The 22,358-nt window shown below is 31.3% G+C and overlaps 3 protein-coding genes across 4 annotated transcripts; all 3 read right to left on the bottom strand.

The window, feature by feature from the left end:
• Positions 1–1,975: 1,975 nt before the first annotated feature.
• On the bottom strand, positions 1,976–7,084 carry LOC132720302 (BTB/POZ domain-containing protein 6-B-like). 2 transcript variants are annotated; one of them, XM_060704418.1, is made up of 3 exons: positions 6,167–7,084; positions 4,259–4,563; positions 1,976–3,705 (listed from the first exon to the last, which is right to left on the bottom strand). In XM_060704418.1, the coding sequence occupies exons 2-3, from the start codon at positions 4,543–4,545 to the stop codon at positions 2,382–2,384; spliced, it is 1,611 nt and encodes a 536-aa protein (XP_060560401.1). In that variant the 5' UTR covers positions 4,546–4,563; positions 6,167–7,084; the 3' UTR covers positions 1,976–2,381. The 2 variants fall into 2 exon arrangements, with proteins under 2 accessions (XP_060560401.1, XP_060560400.1); XM_060704417.1 differs by lacking the exon at positions 6,167–7,084 and having other exon boundaries at positions 4,259–4,822.
• A 2,284-nt stretch (positions 7,085–9,368) lies between these two features.
• On the bottom strand, positions 9,369–13,468 carry LOC132720303 (BTB/POZ domain-containing protein 6-B-like). Its single transcript, XM_060704419.1, has 3 exons — positions 13,329–13,468; positions 11,705–12,016; positions 9,369–11,502 (listed from the first exon to the last, which is right to left on the bottom strand). Exons 2-3 carry the CDS (start codon positions 11,989–11,991, stop codon positions 11,145–11,147), a joined length of 645 nt encoding a protein of 214 aa, XP_060560402.1. The 5' UTR covers positions 11,992–12,016; positions 13,329–13,468; the 3' UTR covers positions 9,369–11,144.
• A 4,111-nt stretch (positions 13,469–17,579) lies between these two features.
• Positions 17,580–20,327, bottom strand: LOC132720297 (BTB/POZ domain-containing protein 1-like). Its single transcript, XM_060704413.1, has 2 exons — positions 20,032–20,327; positions 17,580–19,508 (listed from the first exon to the last, which is right to left on the bottom strand). The coding sequence occupies exons 1-2, from the start codon at positions 20,316–20,318 to the stop codon at positions 18,197–18,199; spliced, it is 1,599 nt and encodes a 532-aa protein (XP_060560396.1). The 5' UTR covers positions 20,319–20,327; the 3' UTR covers positions 17,580–18,196.
• Between the last annotated feature and the right edge of the window lie 2,031 nt (positions 20,328–22,358).

The raw sequence follows: 22,358 nt of genomic DNA on the forward strand, positions 1-22,358 counted from the left end.
ATTAGGAATCAATATCAAGGCGGGCGGTGGCCTAGTGGTTAATGTGTCTGCCTCTCAACCCAGAGATCATGGGTTCGAGCCCTATTCGGGTCACGACCATGTTTCTTCATATGACACCAGTACTGGTTGGTTCTCGAAAGTGATTAATATTAGTTGCAAGAACTTGTTTCGCTATTGAGCTTTAATAAATATGTGTAACAATAATAACGAGTTACGGCCCTTTAGTACAGGAACGCCATTTGCAGGTAAATATACATAAACAATAGGTTGCACTGGAGACTATATTTTCTTTAAAGATTAGTTTGCTATTATTCTGTTGTGAATAATAATGCGAGTATTTCTTTTATGTAATTTTAATGAAATGTATACATAGTTTCTACTACAATTTTTTAATTGTCATTATTTGTAATGCAGACTATATGATCTATATAACATTATAAGCAGGTGCTCGTTTCTGTATATTTGTATTGTAAGTTGATTAGCCAATCATAAATAGCCGCAAGAGGGCGTTGTTGTGCCAAAGCATATATAAGCAGAGGTATTCAAGGTGAGTTTTTTTTTTTTGGGGGGGGGCCTTTGGGGGGGGGGGGGGGGGCTCCGTGGCCTAGTGGTTAAGGTCGCTGACTTGAGATCACAGGTCCCTCACCGCTGTAGGCTCGATCCTCACTCGGGTCGAATTCTTTCATGTGAGGAAGCCATCCAGCTGAAAGGTCGGTGGTTCTACCCAGGTGCACGCTAGTGCCTGAAATAATGCCCGGAGGGGCACCTGGGGTCTTCCTCAACCAATAAAGCTGGAAAAAATCGACGAAAAAATCTCGGCGGGACGCTCTAGATGGCCCGACTTGAGTGTACGGTCGTCCATATGGCTTTCCGGCGGCGACCTTAAATAAACGCATTAAAAAAAAGTGAGTTTTGGTTTGTGTTTATAGAAGTCAGATTGTCGACATCTAATCTTTGAGCTTTGAAGTTATACCTGCTGTATATTGTCTGTAATCCGTGTTCTCTAAAGGGCAACGCTAACGGAGAGGATTGCAGCTTTTTATATAGTAGAAAGTAAACCGAGCTGCAGGATATTTGATGGATAATTGTTTGGAGATAAATAAAAATGAAACATAGGAAATACGAGCATAGTATAATTGGTAGGCATCGAGACGGGTTATACTGTATGTTAGAAAGGCATCGAGACTAGGCATAGAGACTAGGAAAGAATTGGGATTGTAACCAAATATATCAATATTGTGTATTGTTTATCTAATATTTGTTTAATTCAAGTTGATTAATTTATATTCCAATTATTTTGAAATCATTGGTCTTCAATTATTTAGGTAAGGAAACCTAGAGGAAAATTATTAATATAATATATTGAATACAAATACGTATATTTAAGCTCGGTACATGCTACATATGTTTAAACCAATCAATATGTAAAATTACCATCAATAAAAAATAGTATCTCCAGCAAAAGGGAAACTGTAACGAATAAAATTTGAATCTCAGAACAGCTCTTTATTTATCACTTATTTGAGTCCTTAATACACCGAAAATTCCTTACAGAAAAACTAACGGTCTAATGCTATTTGTTCTCCGCCGTAGATTTAAAACATGTTTAGGTCTTATGCTATTTGTTTTCCACCGTAGAATAAAAAAAATGTTTCATTGAAGCGGTTAATAATTGAATGACTTTTGACCATTTTCACATATTGCTGACTACGTAAAAAGAAAGAAAGAGCTATACATGGTCGCTCTAGAAACATATTTACAATGTTTCAATGTTAATAATACATTTTTCATATTAGTACTGAATTGTCCCTTTAAAGGGTCTTTGAAATTTATGAACTGAAAACGTTCTTTATCATTTCTACGATAATACTTTGTTTATAAAACTATATATAATTATATTTTATAATCATATCCATGAAAAAATAAGGAATCATAAGTTAAAAATAATACATATAAAAATATTAAGCTAGCTACATTTTATTATATATTTTATTTTTTTGAAAATACAATCATTTTCAATTGAAGAAAATTAATACAAAAAATTCGTTCCTACTCCATCAAATACGTTATATGTTAAACAAAGTGACGGACTACTTGTTTGTATTGCATCCGTGTATTTCCTTGTTGAACGTGGAGTAAAAAAAACGAGGTCAATAATTTTATATCATTCAAAAATGTCACAACATCTATGTAAAATCACCAAAATTGCAAATAAAATGAGACAAACATGATACAATAGATGGTTAATGCTCCCTTTTTCGTGCATAAATATCTGCAGAAGCACGAACACGCATTAAAACAAACATGCAATGATTCAGTATATGGTTCATCTTAGTTGTATCCACCGCAACAACGCTTATACGTGTACATTTTTAACACTGTTAACGATTTGAAATATTTTCAAAACTAAGGCTTTGAATTCCGGCAAGGTTTCCGGACACGTTCTCTACAGACATTACACCATGTTCGCTTGTAAACACTTTTTTCGACTTACGTACCGCTTTCGTTTTGAATGAGCTTCCATCTTTGTAGTCCAGGTTTACCTTGAAGGTAAACGGCGATCTTGATTCTTCTAGTAAAATTGGCTCTTTTAGATTAATAATGCGTTGCGTTTCATCCTCAGTAAAAAACTTTAAGTCTTGCTCGAATATCAGATATTCATTCTCGTTCTCCTTTTTTTTCTCAGTATTACTATCAAGACATGCACCAGCATTATTGACACCGCCATCAGACATTGCATTACCGCTACTTAAAGCATCAACCCAATGTTCCCCTATTTTGATATCAAAATTTTCCCGTACATTGGTTATTCTAGAAGATCCTTTTCTGTTGTCTTTAAAAGATGTTACTTTCAACGTTCCCAACAAAACTGCATGCAAATTTTTGAACAGATCTTTTTCAAAGGGTTCCCTTAGTTCGAAAGAAATGCGAGAAGAACTGTAGGGATTTGAGTATACGTCTTGTACAAATTTGGTATAAACTATTTCTTTCAAGGATTTACATATTTCGGCAAGTCTTATTGTTTTTAGTTTAACATCCCTGCGCACAGTTACGTTAAAACATGTCCTCAATCCGTCACTGGATTCTTCTGTTCCTTGCTCCTCGTCAGAACAAAATAAATGTTCTTTTGTTGGCACTCTTGATATACATGAATTACTGTCAACATCTCTGTCCGGACTTTTGTTAATAAAATCTACAATATCCTCATATTCTTCCGCAGAAAAATAACCCTTCCTACGAGTACATTTCAGCAAATTATCCAATGACATAGTAGGTAGTCTTACGTAAAAGAATGACGATCCAAAAACTTTTCTGATATTTTGTCCATTTTTCTCACAATTCTCTGCTTCTAATTTCTTCTGCGCCCATTCTTCAGCCTTTTTGAATATAACAACTTCATCTTCATAAAATGTGTCTCCTTTCAACATATACATAAGGTTGTCTTCCGTGAGTTTTAGAAAGCCTTCAGATTTTATTACTTCACCAGCATTCTGGTCAATGAAAATGCAGCATGCTGTACAAAGAGAACTGACTTCGTAGCATCGAGCGAGCGATAATATTTCACAAACGTTCTCAATTGTGAGACATGTAGCGAGAAAGGCGGCACAAAACTCCACTAGATTTGATACCTGATAATAGTGAGCTGTCTCTAATACTGATGCAGCAATGCTTTCGGTTAAGTCTACTTTGTCCATATAGATATACCTGAACATATATAAACATATGTTACTATATGTCAAGCCTAGTATTTGGTTTGATTGTCAAGAAATTATGTTGAAATATTTTCAGTATCATGATTTGAATAAGTGTATAATAACACGCATCTTTTCAATAAAGATAATCCCGATATTTCATTCAATTCAATCTTTGTATTATAAGCAATGTAGAGATTAAAGATTAAGTGTGTTGGCTATAAAAAAATCTGATAATTTTTTGTTGAACTTTAAGTGAAAGTATTTTATTTCAATCATCATTCTTTATTGTTCAACTTAAGTGTTTTAACAGCAAGTTTTCCAGTGTAACAATAACTTAAATAAAATTGAGTTTGCAGTTTTAAAGTATAACGCTAATTTGTTTGTTCTCCATCAATCCCCTTTCTTCCTAAATATTTGGAAAACGACAAATGATGTTATTGTTTATGTGCCTCGAATCCTTAAGAGAACGTTAAACTATGGCTGGTAGCATTATCTTAATTCTTTAAAGCGAAGTTCTAATTCATCCTATTAAGTTTTTTTTTTTGGTAACAAGTATACTTTACCTTAAGAATAAATCAAATGTTTCTGCTTCGGTGCTATCCAGTACAATATCGTTTGTTCCGTCTGCACATGGCCCATAAAACATCGCCTGAAACACCGGACTTCTTGCTGCAAGAACTATTTTATGCGCATGAATACATTCATTTCCGTCATGACCTTTGCATTTGAACTTGACATCTGTCCACAGATTGTTTTCATAGAGTTTTATCATACAGTCACCCAAAGCCTTGTCGTGTTGCCAAGCATCAGGCAATATCTTATTTGATTGTGTATGATAAGATGCCTCCATCTCTGTCAATTCTATAACCTTAAAGAGAACTTTCTTTTTAATGGGAAATAATCTAGATATATATTGTGTACTGTTGATATGAAATACCTTAACATGATCAGTAGAAAGGTACACTTGCTCTGAGAATAAAAAAAAAATAGTTTGTCCTGCATTTTTCAAAAGAAACTTCCTTGCATATTTTAAACAATATTTATTTTTTTTATATTTGAACAATACACATGTCGAAAGGAACATTCTAGTTTCGATTTGGTAAAGCCCCTACTGACATTTTATTCATTTACTTATATGAATATCTTTTAATATTATCAGGACCATCATCTTGTGTGTTATGCCATTTTTCCAAGTACAGTTTCATGTTTCATTACTACATGAAGTATAGCTTTGGAACAAATCTTACATTTTACCCTCCAAAGTACAAGTACGTTTATTCCCCCTTTTCTGCGTTAATCTATCATTATTTATCAATAATGTGTTTGAGGCATTTGAATTATCATTTTTTGTTTCACAGAGAAATGCCATACTTACAGTTTTAGGACAATCATTTCCAATAAATACACTCCATGGACCTGATCTAAATAATCTAAATTAAACTGTGAAATCTTTCTGTAAAAATCATCATATAATGTTTTGCTTACGAAACAGAAAGAAAATATCAAAATATTGGTAGTAGACCTATAATGGTTTTAGGAGAAATTTTTCTAGTTGTAAACAAATTAAATGTAATGTATAGTTAAACATTTTCCACTACCCATATAATTATAATTTATACTTTATTTAATATGCTTTAACGTATCTAATTCAACATAGGTTTAGATCTAAGTAACTTGATACTTAAGTACGATTAAATCAATATTTCTTATATTTTACATTCAGGCGATATTATTCTTTGTGGAATGTTGAAAATGATAAATTAAATGGGAAAGTTTAAAAAAAACTATAATCTTGCTTAATATTTTCAATTCTGACTGAAATATTTACATAAACCAACTATAATTGAACTTGTTTTTCAAGGTTATCAATCAATAACATTTAGAGGTCAGGTCGTTTAAAGATAATAAGGCGATCTCATATTTGGTTATTTAGAGAACATAGACATAGAATAATAGATAAACTGATGATTTTTTAAGTGTACTTTTTATAACAATTGCTGTTTTATTGATATATTTTGGTAAAAAGACCTCTATACAAATGAAGTTAAAATGTCATACAGATAATAAAAGAAAGAAATAAATTTCCAAAACTTGTTTTTGACGGGGATAGGGTTGGGGTTGGTTGGTTGGATGTTGAATTATGCAATTTAAAAGTCACGTAATATCATGATTATACATAAATCATATTTAAAAGATTTTTTTTTTCTTTTTTTTTTCTATAAAACATCTTTCCTAAATGTCTCGCTACAAAAAGCTAATCCAGATTTAATCCTATATTCTCTTATTCTACATCAGAACATTTTTTTTTTGCTATTAAAATTGAACAAAGTAATTCAAATGTACTCAGTTAATATGTGATGTTATATTTGTGTCTTGTGTTATTTTTGTAAAAAGTTGAAAAGAAACATTAACATTTTCATTACAACATATAAAATCTTTTAAAAACATGTACAGTAAAATAATTCACTCACCTTTTTCTCAAAAATCTCTCTAGATTAAACAGATCAACAAACCACCTAGTAACCGCATGTACGAAGTTAAGTTGAATGTTTTAAATTCGAGTATTCCGATAATCAAATTTATTTCAATTGTTCAATTGTAGGAGAACTTTATCTAAAAATAATGAATTATAGCATACACGAGGTTTATGAAATGAAATCCTTGAAGAATAAATTGCATGATAACGATAAAGAGAAGATCGCTATCGCAGGCCACGGAATCGTTCAAAAAAGCTATCCATTAAAACATACCAAAGTTCTATCAATAGCTTTGATTTATTCCAAAAGAAATCATTATTTGTATCAATATATGTTTCGCTTCATGTTGATTTAAAAAAATCTTTACAAATTATGAATACAATTAAACAGGCATTAAAAGTAGAAGCACTGTTTACAGACAATGTGTTCTACACTGTTTTAGTTATCATTACTACTTATTATCGGTATAGATCATTAACATTACAATTCCGTTTGCAAAGTGATACTTTATTTCTAGTGATTGAATAAAACAAGCAAACTTAGGTATACATTTTACACGAAAACAGATCATCAACGGAGCAAAACACGCGTGCACACGCCATTGTTGCACATTTTGAATATGCGTGAATCTAGGCGCAATGTAAAAAATGGATGACTGCAATTACGGGCCCGATCATCTTGTTAACAAAACATTAATATCCAATGCTTTTGCCATTTCACATAAAAAGGAAACAACTGACTGGGCAATCATTGAATAAGAATCTCTATTAGTCTTTGGAAAAAGGATTGCTGAACTCAAATTTTTATCAAAAGCACTTTGAAACACAGAAAACAGTAAACGTTGTAAATCACATTTATATGCGCTATGTAAGGGTTACAAAAAGTGTGAAAGTAGACTTAGTGGAAGTTTTAGTTACAAAAAAAACTAGGCATAATAAATAGAACCGTCATATGATGTTTATACGATTCTAGACCATAGTTCACTTTTTATTACAACTCTTAAAAGAGACTCAACTGAGGTTTGAAAGCCTAAAACATAACATTTGAATTTCTTACATAAATGAGTTGGGTACTTTAAACAGAAATATATGCAAAGATAGTTAAGAAAGGTACTTTAAAATAAATTGAAAATCGTACTTTTATGTTTTTTCTTAGCCTGATTTGAGTGAGAAGCGTTTAAACGCTTAAGGTTTACCATCCTTACTCAAATGTTTATCAAGAAATGTTTCAAGATATTCGTTAAAAATGTCTGCTTCTTGTTGAACGATAGACCACTACACAGTTATTTACTTTTTTAGCCTTTTTTATAGACCTTTGTCATTTGTTGAGAGAGCAATTTCATTTCATGTATGATTATAAAATGTATACAATGAAAATAATTATATAACTTGTATATAAGAAAAAAGCAGTCTTGAGATGTATGTAGAGCATTGTCATTTTAGAAAGACATCCAGTAACGTAATGTCTACGCATCTCTTGCCTTGTAACACATTTGTATCTTGTTTCTCTTTTGCTTACTAGATAACAGTCATTAAATATCTCTGTGACTAGTTTCCTTATTTACACTGTATTTTCTGTTTGTTTAACGTTAACATTTTGTCAGCATTATTAGTATTGTAAGCTTTTTCATCTCTTTAGTTTTAGTTATGATCATTTTTATTGTCAGTTATCAAAAAACAAAACAAAATAAAACAACAACAACAAAACAAAAACAACTCTACCTTTCATATATCTTTAGTTATTGCCCATTGATGTTTAGCATGCTTAATTGTTTTGTTATATTCTACTTTATGTTAAATCTTTGTTTGGAGCATACCTTGGAAAGTATTTGAGATATTTAGTTCGAGATTCATAGGAAGATAAGTGACATTTAGAAGTTAAGCAAAGGTTTGGAATGATAACTCTACCTATCACAATACCTTAAATTATTGCCCTTTTAAATTGTTTCATGATTCTTTCCGTCCGAAGCATAACTCAAAAGGTAGATGAGATATCAACTGAAACCTTTTTTAGGTCGATATATCCCATTGAAGGGGTGTTCAGTGTACAATAGTGATAGCTATGCCCACATTCATCTTTGAGTTATTTCTCTTTGTTTTTAAATGCTAACTTTAATTCTGTCCGGAACATAACTCAAAAAGTATTTGAGATATCATTTTGAAACTTCTCAGGTAGACAGATCTTATTCGTGATTAGTGTATAAGAATGATAATCGCCCTTTAATATTTTAGTTATTTTCCTAATGATTTGTCCAGAACATAGCGCAGAAAGTGTTTTAGAATATCAACTTTATATTTATCCAATACGCACGTGAACACAAAGTATGACATATATTTAAACATTCAGATCACCTGGAGTAGATTAGGATATTTCCATTTCTCCCCCATCCCTGACCGTTGTGTAAGATATATTTATATTATGATAAAAATAACAGATAGCTAATAAAAGGTTTTTTTTTTAGAAAAGTGATGATCTGATTATGGTAACCGTTGTGTATTTTTGTATTTTTACAATGCACACCTATGGCCCTTAAGGAATTGCAGCTATCGTTCATTACTACCTTATCGCAAAAGGCACTTAAATGGGTTTGAATTACTGGAGAATATGCATCTTTTAGCTCAAGCGTGTGTGTGTATTTGTGGATTTGACATCTGGTGTTGCATTTGTTACACCAGGAGATGAATATGTTCAAAAGAGATTAATTATAATAACAATAAAAAGTTAAATAATTTAAACTTATTTCTATTTATTTGCATGTAAGTTCCTGTTATCCCTACACTTTTGAACATGACAAATAAAATTGCTTTTTAGATTTCAATACAGGATGTGCCATTTCAGACCTTTTAAATTTAAAAGCAGAATTACAATATTTTTATAGCATTGGGCAATTTTCCCATAAGTATTTCAAATATTCATAAAAATAATAGAAATGTATCATTTGGATATTCTTAATCATCGTCGAAACCCACGGAACGCATTCCGTTTGTTTGTTTGTTTTTGGGTTTTACGTCACATCGACACAGTATAGGTCATATCGCGACGCTTGAGCTTTACTTGTGAAGGAAGACCTCAGGTGCCCTTCCGTGCATTATTTCAGGCACGAACGGGCACGTGAGTAGAACCGCCGGCGTTCCGTGAGCTAGCAGGATAGCTTCCACACATGAAAGAATCCAAAGTCCCTGTCGGGATTCGAACCCACAGCGGTGAGGGGCAAGTGGTTTGAAGTCAACGATCTTAACCACTCGGCCATGGACGCCCTTACACATTCCGTATATAGTACATTGAATACATGTATACGGTAACTACTAGCCTGGTTTACCGAGGATAATTCAGAGAAAGAACATTTACATGATGAATAACAATATTTTTTCAAGAACAATTTATTATCTACTATCCTAATATATGTAATATCGGATCATGTAATATCTCACACTTTCCTACTTTATTAATATAAAATTCTTTCGTTGTTTGTTGATATGACTGACACTTTAACGATAATGCCAGTATTGATTTAAAAAGTTGTTAAACACTCTTAGAATAGTTTTAATTTATTTAAATTTGTTGATTTGCAGTCATTTTCTTCTTGTATCAGCTACTGAACGACTATCGAAATATAGGGCGTCACCACATGACTGCTCTTATCCAATGGAAATACCAGATACTAGTTAGAGATAAAATAATATTAAACTACGTGACAAAATCGACTTCCACAAAGCTTACTGTTCTATAGAAAAAAAAACATAAATTATCATCAAGACAGTTCTACAAAACCTACACCTTCAATCCGTACACATTAGGATGTGAAAGTAACCACAACAGGGAGTAAATATAACCATTGTTATGTTTTTCTGCTGATAATTTATGTCTTTGCATTTTGCACTGGACTTGAATAATTCTATTAATTAAGTATGTTCATTAGATTCACGCTGAGATATATTTTCAAACCCAAGGCTTTGGATTCCAGCAAATTGATTGCAAATACTGCGCACTGTTACCTGTCCATGTTTGCTCCTTACAAATGGCCAATCTTTAGAACAGACGGCCTTTATTTTGATGCAGCTATTGTGACATAACTTTAAACCCATTTCAATTGTGTACGGTGATGACTGTTTTGATAATCGGAATGGCCTTGTCAAATGAATGGTACTTTGAGAAATGTCTTCTGGCAAAAACATGAAATCTTGTTCATATAACAATTTGTCCTTATCTCCACTATCTTCACTCCCTGTTCCACTATCTTTCTTCTCCGTTCTACTATATTTAATGCTGTCATTAGTATTAACGTTCAAACTTGGTATACCAAGACCCTGTAATTTGCCTTTACCAAGTTCATCTATCGACAGGATTAAACTGGATATTTTCTGACTTAATGTCTTGTGACTTTTTCAATTCCTGCTTTGTTTTACATTTTATTGTAAAATGTCCAGATATAGGTATTTTAAAATCCACAGGGAGCATTTTAGAAGCCACTTTCTGAACGGTGTGTACATGTTTTAGATTTGTATATGATAACATTAGTGCATCACCTTCATATTCTTTAAAGAAATTATTTATACTCGGGTGTGTTATAGGAATTGTTCTGGTATTTTCTTCTGAAAAAAGCTGATGGTCGTGTTGAAATATGTTGGATATTTTTGAAAGAACAAAGTTGTTGAGAATAACATCACGTGATACCGAAATTTCAAATGAAGTTGACACACTGTTTCCGATAGAATATGTTCCATCCATGGTTGACAGATACAAAGTTTCTTCTCTAGGTAGCCTTTTTACACAGGAGTTGCTCTTTACGGATGTTAAAGGTATTTTATTGACGAAATCAATAATTTCTTCATATTCGTCTAAAGAAAGATATCCCTTCTTTCGGATACATTCCATCAAAGTCGCATAGTCCATTGTTGGCAATCTTAAAAAGTAGAACGTTGCATCCAAAATCGATCTTATATCTGCTCCTGTGCATTATGGTTTCCCCACCTCAAATAGCGTTTTTTTCCCACTGTATTACTTTCGTGAAAATGATTTTTTCATCGGTATAAAAAGTGTCCCCTTTTAAAATGTAATGAAGACGATCTGCTGAAAGCTGTAAAAACTCTTCGGATTGGAGGATTTCGTCTGCATGGGTGTCAATGAATGCGTAACATGCATTGCGCAGTGTTATTAATTCATAAAATGTTGATACATTTAATACTTCAAAAGCATTCTTGACTGTTATGATGGTAGCTAAAAAATCAGCACACATATCTACTAAGTTTAATACCTGATAAAAGTGTGCTATTTCTAGCAATGACGACGCATTTTCTTCACTCAACGTCAGATCATCGCTGTAAAGATACCTGTAAAATACAGATAAATCATTTGTTTGAAAAAGTCGAAACTTTCAATGTTCATTATAACTGATATCTTTTGAGATATCCATTATTTAATAATATCTAATCTCTTTCTTCCCTGTTGTTATAGATATGTGATTGATACTTATAAATTTGTGAGTCATGCAATAACAACATGTTAAAAATTTGAAGTAAAAACTCATCCTACCTTAGAAATAGATGGAATGCGTTTGTATCTACTTTGTCAAGGTATATTTCATCTTTGCCATCAGCACATGTACCGAAGAACATCGACTGAAATACGGGACTTCTTGCTGCTAGAACAACTTTGTGTGCAAGAAAACATTCACCGTCAATGTGATCTTTGCAGTGAATTTTGACATCTGTCCACAGCTTTTTATCATACAATTCTTTCAAACACGCTTTTAGGTCCTTGTCCACTTGCCAGGCCTGAGACAAAGTTTCTTTCTTGTGGTAGTTTACAAAACCTTCCATATCGTTTTTGTTGTAGTTGTAACAACTGCAAAAGAAGATTCATGGAATTTGCTTATGATACAGTAAATAAAGAGTTCGATCAATTGCTAATCAGTAGTACATGTGAAGTATTGTTTACTGTATAAGATATTCCAATTATAACAGTGTCAGTACCTTGTTTGATCACGTCATATGTCTACTGAATCAGAAACTATAAGCAGACTTGTGGTCTAAAAGGTGTTGACTCAATTATCAGTGGTCTTTAAAGTTGGTCAAATAAAAGCAAAATAAAGCAATGGGACTGAAACAGCGGAAATACAGGGTGGTCTTAAACGTGAATCATGTGACCATTGACATAAAGAACAAAAAGTCCCGTTCTTTTGAAAAATGGTCTTAATCGATCGATGGTCTTAATTTCGGGATGGTCATACATAGGGTTTCTATTGTACAAGCATAATTATGATTACTTCTTTTGATTTTATGTAGAAATATAACTTGAACATTATGTTAATTTTTTTGTCCGAAATGAAATAGAATTATTATTAATATTAATATTATTTTCATTAAATATAACACTTAAAAGTTAAAAAAGCCAATACATGAGTTTAATTACAGGGTTTCAAACATGAAAAAAGACATATGTTTGTATGTTTGATATAGTTTATTATGTAAGACTACATATACATGTGACGTTTTATTGATGGTTTTATCGCTTAACATTTCTTACGGGGTAAGCAAACAAAAATCTCATATTTATGATATTACATTTATCAGTGAAAGCACTAAAATGACCTATCGTTTGTCATTACATCTAATCTTGTTTTGAAGTTGTTTTAGATTTTTGACTATAGAAGTGTAGGTAGAAAAACACTTAAACAAGATCTTTGAAACATGTAATTACATTGCTGTCATCGGGCTTGTTTTCGTTTTATTTTGTCGTCAGTTTGTTTTAGCTAGTTTGGGGCATTTACTTGACAGATAACTTATACATAAGGATGTCTTGCATTATGTTTTGTTTTGGTTTACATTATAATTTTTTTTGTTGTCTTCCAGTTCGATGACCCCATTAAATTTACAGAGTACGTTATAACAGGAAGTTACAATATTCACACACATGAACGGATGCAGTTTAAATGACAATAAAGAAGAAGTATAAAAGATAAAATCAAACTCAATAAGAAAATATTTAAATATAAAATCTTGCTGTTTGGACAAACATTATTTTTACAAACTAATATCATTTGAATGATAAAATGTTTGAAATTTAAAATGTTAACCGTAAACTTTGTTTTTTTGTTAAATTCAGATAAAATCGCGAATAAAACATTTGTTGTAATTTAGGATAAATTGTCACTCACCTTTTCTTTAAAATGTGATTTAAAAATCCGTAAGGACGTTTAACTGAGTCAACACACCACCTAGTAACAGCATATAGAAAGTGGGGACTATCATTTTTCGAAAATCGGTTATCACAATTTATCAAGTTTATCAAGATATGTGCGACCTATGTATCAACTATCAGGTTTAACACTAGAAAGTAGCTTATATATGAATTTGTTTAGTATCATATTTATACTTATTTTCTGAAAATGCATGGGTAATAAGTATGTCGTTGTAAGTACTGAAATTTATTTTAGTTATTAGTACATCTTCTTTCTAAGGCAACACTAAATTTGTATATTAAAAAGTTATAAACAGAAGTGCAAGAAGAGGAGCCGAATCAGATTTAACTTTAAAAAGTAGTTTATTAATGAAAGCTTAGTAAAACGTCTCAGAATCAAATTCCTAGGCATCAATAAGAGCACTCATTAAGTTTAAACAAAGAACGTTAATGGCCGCTCACCAACACCTGCTTTGCTCGTATATCGAATCGTTAAAACACTAGTACATTGTTTGCTATTTAATCGTAAAAACACTTACAGCAGTACATTGTTTGCTTTAACTTTGAAACGGAATGCTTTGAGCTTCAAGGTGAAGTTAAATATCGTACGTCTTAGTTAATTTTAAGAAACCTAGCTCTTCCTTCTTATGACAATCAAAATTTTAGATTAAATTTTCTTAACGTATATTTCAATGCGAGATATTAGCTATAATTGATATCATAAAATGATTGACGGCAAAGAAACTAATACATTCATTTGTACAACAAAGTGCATGCTTACTTGAAATATCTAAGCTAATATTAAAACATGCATATATCAATTTTGTGTGCTTCATGTATGAAAGTTTTGTTAGTCGTTTTGATTACATAGATAGATCTGTTTTTATATGTCTTCAAGCCATAAACATCGAATGCAATGCAATTTTACTTTTTTATAAGATTCTATGACTCATCGGTATCGATCATGAGCTTTGGTATTGTGCCTATAGAAGCTGCTTTCTAGACTTGACTATGACCCCAATTATCTCTGACAGAACGACAATCTGTTAAACTGCAATCTTTAAAGTATGAGTTTTAAAAAAAGTTGCTACCTGTAGTAAAGTACCCTTTCTAATAGCGCAATTATGACGATTGCTTTAATTATTGTTTTAATAAGGCGAAAGAATACGAAAAAAAAAATCTTATTTTATATTTGCCAAATGTTTTAAAATAATCATGATTCATTATTTTTTTGTCAAATGTAAAAGGTAACATCAAATGTAAACTAGAATGTATATTTCAATTTTTTCAATGGATGGAATCAGATACTTTTTCTTTTTATTCTTTAATTTAAAATAGTAAGCAATTTACTTTCCATTATGAAACACATTGTCTTTTCATTTTTGGAGATGATGATAAGAATATCATGTGTATGATTCATTCAAAGTTTTTAAAACTGTACATGTAAAACTATATGATATTTCAAGTACTTACAAACAATGAGATGTATATTAATTACTACTGCTATTCCCTTTATTTTCTTACAAGTGTTTCAAGAGTTTATTTCAAAATACATCTGGGCTATACCCTCATGCGTACACAGTACCTTAAAACAAGAAGCATTTGATATAGTCAAAAAGTCAATGTCAAAAACTTTTATATTAAATACATATCATGAAGTTTTATTATATTTTTAGCAATTAGAAAACGTTAATTATTAATACTAACTATTAACGTCAAAATAAATTAACATATCTTGAAATATCATGATCTTGCAAATAAATGAATACTAAGAAGAAACACCATCCTATCAAGGAGTACACTAACAGAAAACTAACATGTAAATATATGTATATAATATACACGTTCGGTTGCATTTTGTAAACTCGTAATTACAATAAATTTAGGTATATTTTGTCTTTTTTAAATGTGTTCCTTTATATTTTTTCGAAGTTCAGCATAAAGATAACATGTTAGATTAAAGTGGAATTCATCTTCTGAAATATAAAAATTTCTACATTTCCTATCATCTATTTGATTGCATGATAGGCAAGTTATTATTTTTCACTTTTTTACTTGAACATTTTATTTTTTGTTCTATTTTGGACCCTATCTTGGTTATCTCCCATTGACCATGTACTGTTCACTCCCATTGACCATGTACTGTTCACAATTTGGCGGGCATGTCCATTTACCGTACTACCGTACTAGTTGTTCCAAATGTCCGTGACAAATCTTAAAGTAGGTTTCATTTTTAACGCCAGTACATAATAATTTACATATATAACATATAAATGTATTATTTCAAATAACATTAAATTATTTACAAAATATCTACTCTTGTTACTTGAAAAATCTAAATATTAACGAAAAATGCCTTAGTTCCCGGTGCACGACAAAATTCTGCATTTTCTTATGGATATGCTTGAATAAATTACATATATTTCAAATATCTGATTATGTGACAACACAATATTACGTTGACACCCTCTGCTAATATGATTACGTCATCCTAGAAAATTTCAGTTTAATAACTTATAAAACGAACGTATATAACATTGATTTATTGTCTCTAACACGACATGTGTTACATGATATGTTTCTACCTGACAATCTTGGTATGATGTCAAATTTTGCAAGTGTGCCAATTTGTAAAAAGACTCGCTCGTCACAAATGTTCAGTCTCATAATACTGACTGCCTAGTTTCATTTGCATGCAATAATGGTCAAAAAGACCTATATTTTACGCATTACACTATGCTTTACAATGTCAGTTGAAGTTTAATTACGGACAAGTATTTTTCTCTGACCGCTGAATGTGACTTTGACCTATGAGATTTGGTTCATAAATGTAATACTATGTCCAAAATTAAGTGAAGAATTGTGTCAAGTATTACTATAATCCCAACATGCGTATAGATTATAATTTCCTCAATTTAACTTGAATTGCCTACATTGACCAGAATAATGCTTACAATACCCAGTCTCATGCTTGGAAATGTCTAATTATATAATATTTCAATTTAGAATGATAAACAATGCCAACAAGGAAAGGTGGCGATCAATGAACGCAACCCCCACAAGTACCAGTGGCAAGCAGCCCAGGCGGACCCGAAACAAAAAAGGGACAGGACACAAGGCAAAGCACGGATAGGTAATCATTTAATTGATAAAAAAAGTTGTACCTGACAAGGAACTCAAAGAAAACAATCAATTGATCAAATAATAAGAACTAATTTGTAACTGACGAGGAACTCAAAGAAAACTAACAAATGATAAATATAATAGGCCCACAAAGTTAAACAGCGCACAGGGGGGGGACAGGAGAACGGGGAAGGGGGGTAAATTAAAAGGGAAAAAATAATAGGGGTAAAGGGGAATACTTCAAAAATTGAATATTCGAACACTTTTCATATTTTTTTTACCTTGAACTACAAAGCTCCGCTTCATAATAGGTTTGAACATTTGTGTAAAATATAATCCCTCATGTACAATGTATGTAGCAAAAATTATTGTTCCATTACAAAATGAATGCAGTAATTGATGCCACCAGAAAACCCGACCGCCCTGAAGGCCGATTTTAATATATGTTTTGCTGTTTAAAAGGGTCGTTAAATTAGCTGAAATATACGACAGCTTCAATGTCTTTTTAAATACTCTCGAGAAAAGGTCCATGGCGCTAACTGTCCTGGTTGTCATTGTTGTGTAAATATTACTCTATAATATACGAAAAAAGAAATTGTGAAAACAAGCAAATCAAAATAAAAGCAATTTTCCATAAAAACAAACATCTTAAAGAAGAAAATCTTTGGCGTTTAGTTTTTAAAAAATTTATTTTAAAATTTTTACATATATTTCACTTAATATATATATATAAATTTTTACATAATTGGGCCGTTTGAAACGTTTGTTTTTTATTTTTATTGAAATAGAAAATTTTTAAAACAAAATATAAAAAGCTTTTCAAAAAAATTTTTTTTTTACTTTTTGCTTTACACTTTAAAATTTATTCTTTTCACTATTATATCATTGATAATTTTTTTAAAAATTTCATTCTTGCCGCAAGGGTAGGATATGATTTTAAAACTTTAAAAAAAAATTCACAATATTAAAAATAAAAAATAATAGGCACAAACAAGGGTAGTAAAAATTAACTTAGATAGCTATACCCCTAAAGCAGTCCATTTTTTCTTTAATTAAAACCATCTTAATTCATCTCCTTCCAAATCGTATTGACGCTCTGTGAATAGCAACAACAATAATCGAAACAACAACAGCAAGTACATAACTGTTTTATTGTCTATTCATATTTAAGAACTGTTTGCTTTATAATAAATTTCGAAAATCAACTTGGAGGTCTAAAAACACAATTGAAAAAATATCACCACTGACAGTGAAAATTAACAATATCGATTGAAGAGAGACCTTGAAAGTACAGTCTCTCATAATATTCGGGGACGATGTAACCAATGTATTATATATAAGTAGCGAACCATTTTCTAGAAAAAAAAACAAAAACAACAAACATAACACAAAAATAACAACAAATAACACGCCACCCCCAAAAAAGACTCGTAATAAAGCATAAAGATCCCTTTTATCAACCTGAAAAATATGATTATGTTATTTTCATAAGATAGGTTAACTAGTATCCAACAAAAACAAAGAGGTTATATGATTACTTATAGCTAGTTATGAATATTGAAATAAACTTCACTCATAGCTTAATGATCTTCATGTTCATACATCTTACAATAAGTACATTGCACATAGATTTACGCATTCCTAAAAAGTAAAAGTGTAAACGCTTGTTCCATGATGCATTGTGTCCACAGAATTTTTTTTTAAATACTTGCTTAACTTGTTCTAACACTCATCACGATTTGATATATTTTCAAAACAAAGACTTCGGACCCCTCTAAATTCTCCCTCTATATCTTCCACTTCAAAGACATCATAATAACTTGTGAAAGTTTTCTCTGAACTTAGTCCTGTCTTCATTTTAACTGAACGTGAATATTCGTTCTTTAGATCAAGCGTAAAAATATACGGCGATCTTGATTTTTCAAGAATTACCGGCTGTTCAAGAGTAATTTTGCGTTCTGCCTTATCCATGGAAGCCAGCCGCAAATCTTGTTGAAATACCTGATATATCTTCCCGTCATCATCATCATTGCCAGAATCATCATCTTCATCATTGTTTCCATTATCTACATCATCATCATCAACTGCTACCGTCTCGATTTTTTCTTTCTTGCATGACAATTTCAAACTTCCTGTTATAATAATTTCTACACCCTCTGGCAGGTCCTGGCCTATTTGTTTCTCAAGTTTACACAGACGATGGCTTGAAACTAGTTCAATGACTTGATTAGTATATTGTGATAACGCATATTGTACTGAATCCGATGAATTAAAGTACACAGACCTATTATTTATATTACTATATAAAATGTTATCATATTCCAAAAAAGGAAATATTTCCGCCAATTCCACTGCTTTTAATTTCACATCCCTGTGAATAGTTACATAAAAACTTGTCTGCATTGTGTCACTTGCAACCTCAGTATTTTGTTCATCAGAACAGTATATTGTTTCTACATTTGGCAGCCTAGATATGCATGAATTGCTATTGACGGTTGTATCAGGCGTTCTGTTGATGAAATCAACAATATCCTCATATTCTTCCATAGAAAAATAACCTTTCCTACGTGTACATTTCAGAAATTCATCGAGTGACATAGAGGGTAGTCTCAAGTTATAAAATGTTGGTCCTAATATTTTTCTCATATTTTGCCCATTGTTTTCAATTTGACTTTCTTTCAGTTTCTTCTCTGCCCATTCTTCTGCTTTTTTAAATATATTTGTCTCGTCTGCATAAAATGTGTCTCCTTTCAAAATGAATGATAGGACATTTTCTGAAAGTTCTAGAAAGCCTTCAGATTCCATCACTTCATCAGCATTTTCGTCAATAAAAATGCAGCATACTTTACAAAGAGAACTGACCTCATAACGCTGTGCCAGCGATAGAATACCACAAACGTTGTCATGCCTGACACACGAAGCCAGAAAGTCGGCACACAATTGCACAAGATTAGTCACCTGGTAATAGTGAGCTGTCTCTAGAACCGATGCAGCCAAATCTTCTGTTAAGGTCACTTTGTCCATATAAGTATATCTAAAACAGATCATTTTTCGTACTCACAGTTTCTCAGTGACATAAACTATTTAATAACCTTTATCAAATGTGGATTAAACATTTTAAGATGCTAATAGTTTAATTTGTTAAAGGCTGTTTGCAATTTTTATTTAGCGTAACATTTGAAATGCACATTACTTTATATATTCTTCATTTAGCCTGGCAATTGTAGGTTGATAAAAGTAATTTAGGCCTTAGCAAAACGATTTAGTAATAACACGTATGTATAACATCAATATCAGCCTAGCATTTTAATTAAAGCAATACTGAGGAGTTTGTCTACTGAACAATGCCAATATGTATGACAGCAAGTTTTCGACCTTCATGCAATACTTTGACACTGCAAACTCGATTTAAATGATTTGAGTTTGCAAGTACAAATGCATTTTGTTTTTATTTGTATTATTCACAGCAGATCCACTGATTTCATCACATTTCATGTTAAGGGTAATTTTTATTATCTTATATCTTTGTCTGATGTTTTGTGACAATAATACCTTACCTCAAGAATAAATCAAATGTTTCTGCTTCAATACTATCAAGTAGAATGTCTTCTTTTTCTTCTGTACATTGACCAAAAAACATCGCCTGAAACACGGGACTTCTTGCAGCAAGAACTATTTTATGCGCATGAATCCTTTCATAGTCGCCATGATCTTTGCATTTGAACTTGACATCTGTCCACAGTTTGTTTTCATAGAGTTTTATCATACAATCACCCAACGCTTTGTCGTGTTGCCAAGCAGCGGGTAAGTCCTGACTCGATTGTGTTCCAGTACAAGCCTCCATCTTGGTCTATTACCTGATAGAAAAATAGATCTTTTTAAGAAATGGTTATAAAAAACTCCGTATCTTAATCATTTAATATATCCTTTGTGTTTGCTTACCATTTTAACAAGAATGTCGATTAAATTTTATTTGAAAACTTATGTCAATTTAACAATTGTAATTTTCTATAGCGTCACTTTTGCTTTGATTGCTTTACTATTATGGGTTTATATATACTTATGTTAAAATAACGATCTTTAGTTTGTCTGTTTTGTCAATTTTCATACTACACGTTTCTGTTACATCTTGTTACAACGGGAAGTTATTTAAACATATTTATAGGGTATCGAGTGCCTTTAACTTTAATCGGTGCTATTGGCTTTATATCAATTTACTAATAAATAAATCGGTCATGATTTAAGAAAGTTATATAACTGTGGCATCCGTTTTCCGGTAGTTATTTTATCAAACATGTCATTTATAAAAAAATTGAGCCTAACTTTATAAACAACAATCAAATCAAGCAACAAAAAATTGTAAATGTTCTAATAAGATCAAAAATAACTTTTTATTAGAACTTAGGTTAGTAACATTTTAACATACCTTACATAGCTTCATTCATAGAAATGTTTAAACTAAGTCTGTTATATAGCCATGCAGCTGGCAACTACGTCAATTTTTAACAATAAACGTTAGACGTTTCTAACAATACAAAGGTATAACATAAATATACTAAATATATGAAATATTAACTTGGCTTTGCAAAAGAGTACATTTGGATCCTTTGGGGAAAATAAAACAATATTATCTTAAATTATGCAAAAACAAACAAACAAACAAATAGCAAACTGAATTAAAAATGATTAAGAAATTAAAACATAAAAAGAGAAAAACGAGGGTAAGGGTTGTTTATATCCTGCTTAAAGAATGTTATCATGTGAACAATCTATAGTATAAATGTGGTGTAGCCCAAATATATACCATTAATTCGTTTACTGATAAGAATATCTCATACTTTAAATATGATTACAAATCTTTGTGTTTGTTCTGTCAATAATCCAATTAAATTTGTCATAGTCAATTTTTAAATAATATACTATAAAAATGTATACCTATTGAGAAAATCTGATATTTTTATCTGCCAAAGTACGAGTACAATGTATCAATCTTTTGTGATTTGATCAATAATTATTTGTTACTTATCTTTTTACGTGTTTTAGGCAATACAATGACGTTAAATTCTCATATTTCATATCATAATTAGAATGTACCTCACATGTTTTATCACATTAAAATATATTTTATTGAATAATTTAGTATATTAACCACCACTTGAATTTATTCGTTTCCTGTAAAAAATATTTCCTCTGAAGCACCAGTCACAACAATACCTGTCACAACAAAATAGCATGAACATTACAGACATGATTTGATTGAGTCTGTACATTAGGGTTAATTAAAATAGTTTAACACCCCTCACTTCTCCTAGTAACGGCTTGGGCGGTACTCAATTTTCTACACTTAAAGTTCTCGAATCAATTATTGTGAAGGACCAGACAAATATATCAAATTCTGAAAACAAGTGATCGAGAAAATGATAGTTTAAACACTATTAAGATCACAATTACGGTCATATAAAAATGAGAAAAAATCCATATTTGCACTTGCGGACATTACAGTTTTTTTCACTCCTCAAAACAAACAAAAACCCTTTAAATATCTTCCATGATGGATCATATGGGATTTTCCTTTCTACTCTATAAATGTACTAAAATCGGGAGAAACCCCTGTTTGATGGATGGCCGTTGGCACAATATGCACTTAAAAATACGTATTGCTCAGCAACATTCATGAGAGTCCGTAGATGACTCTACGAAAAACCAGTTTAGCCTTTTTCAAAAATGTTTGCGGTTATTAAATATTACTAAAACGCATCCTTATGGAATTATTCTGAAAACTTCTTTCAAGAGTTATGCACTATTTTAACGTAAGTTTAAGAAAAAAACTTACGAACGTTTTGTGAAACAGTTACACACTTACGATTTACGTAAGTTTAAACGT

This window comes from Ruditapes philippinarum, unplaced genomic scaffold (assembly GCF_026571515.1).
Source record: "Ruditapes philippinarum isolate M1 unplaced genomic scaffold, ASM2657151v2 ctg460_1_1_1_1, whole genome shotgun sequence".
Taxonomy (NCBI): Eukaryota; Metazoa; Mollusca; class Bivalvia; order Venerida; family Veneridae; genus Ruditapes; species Ruditapes philippinarum.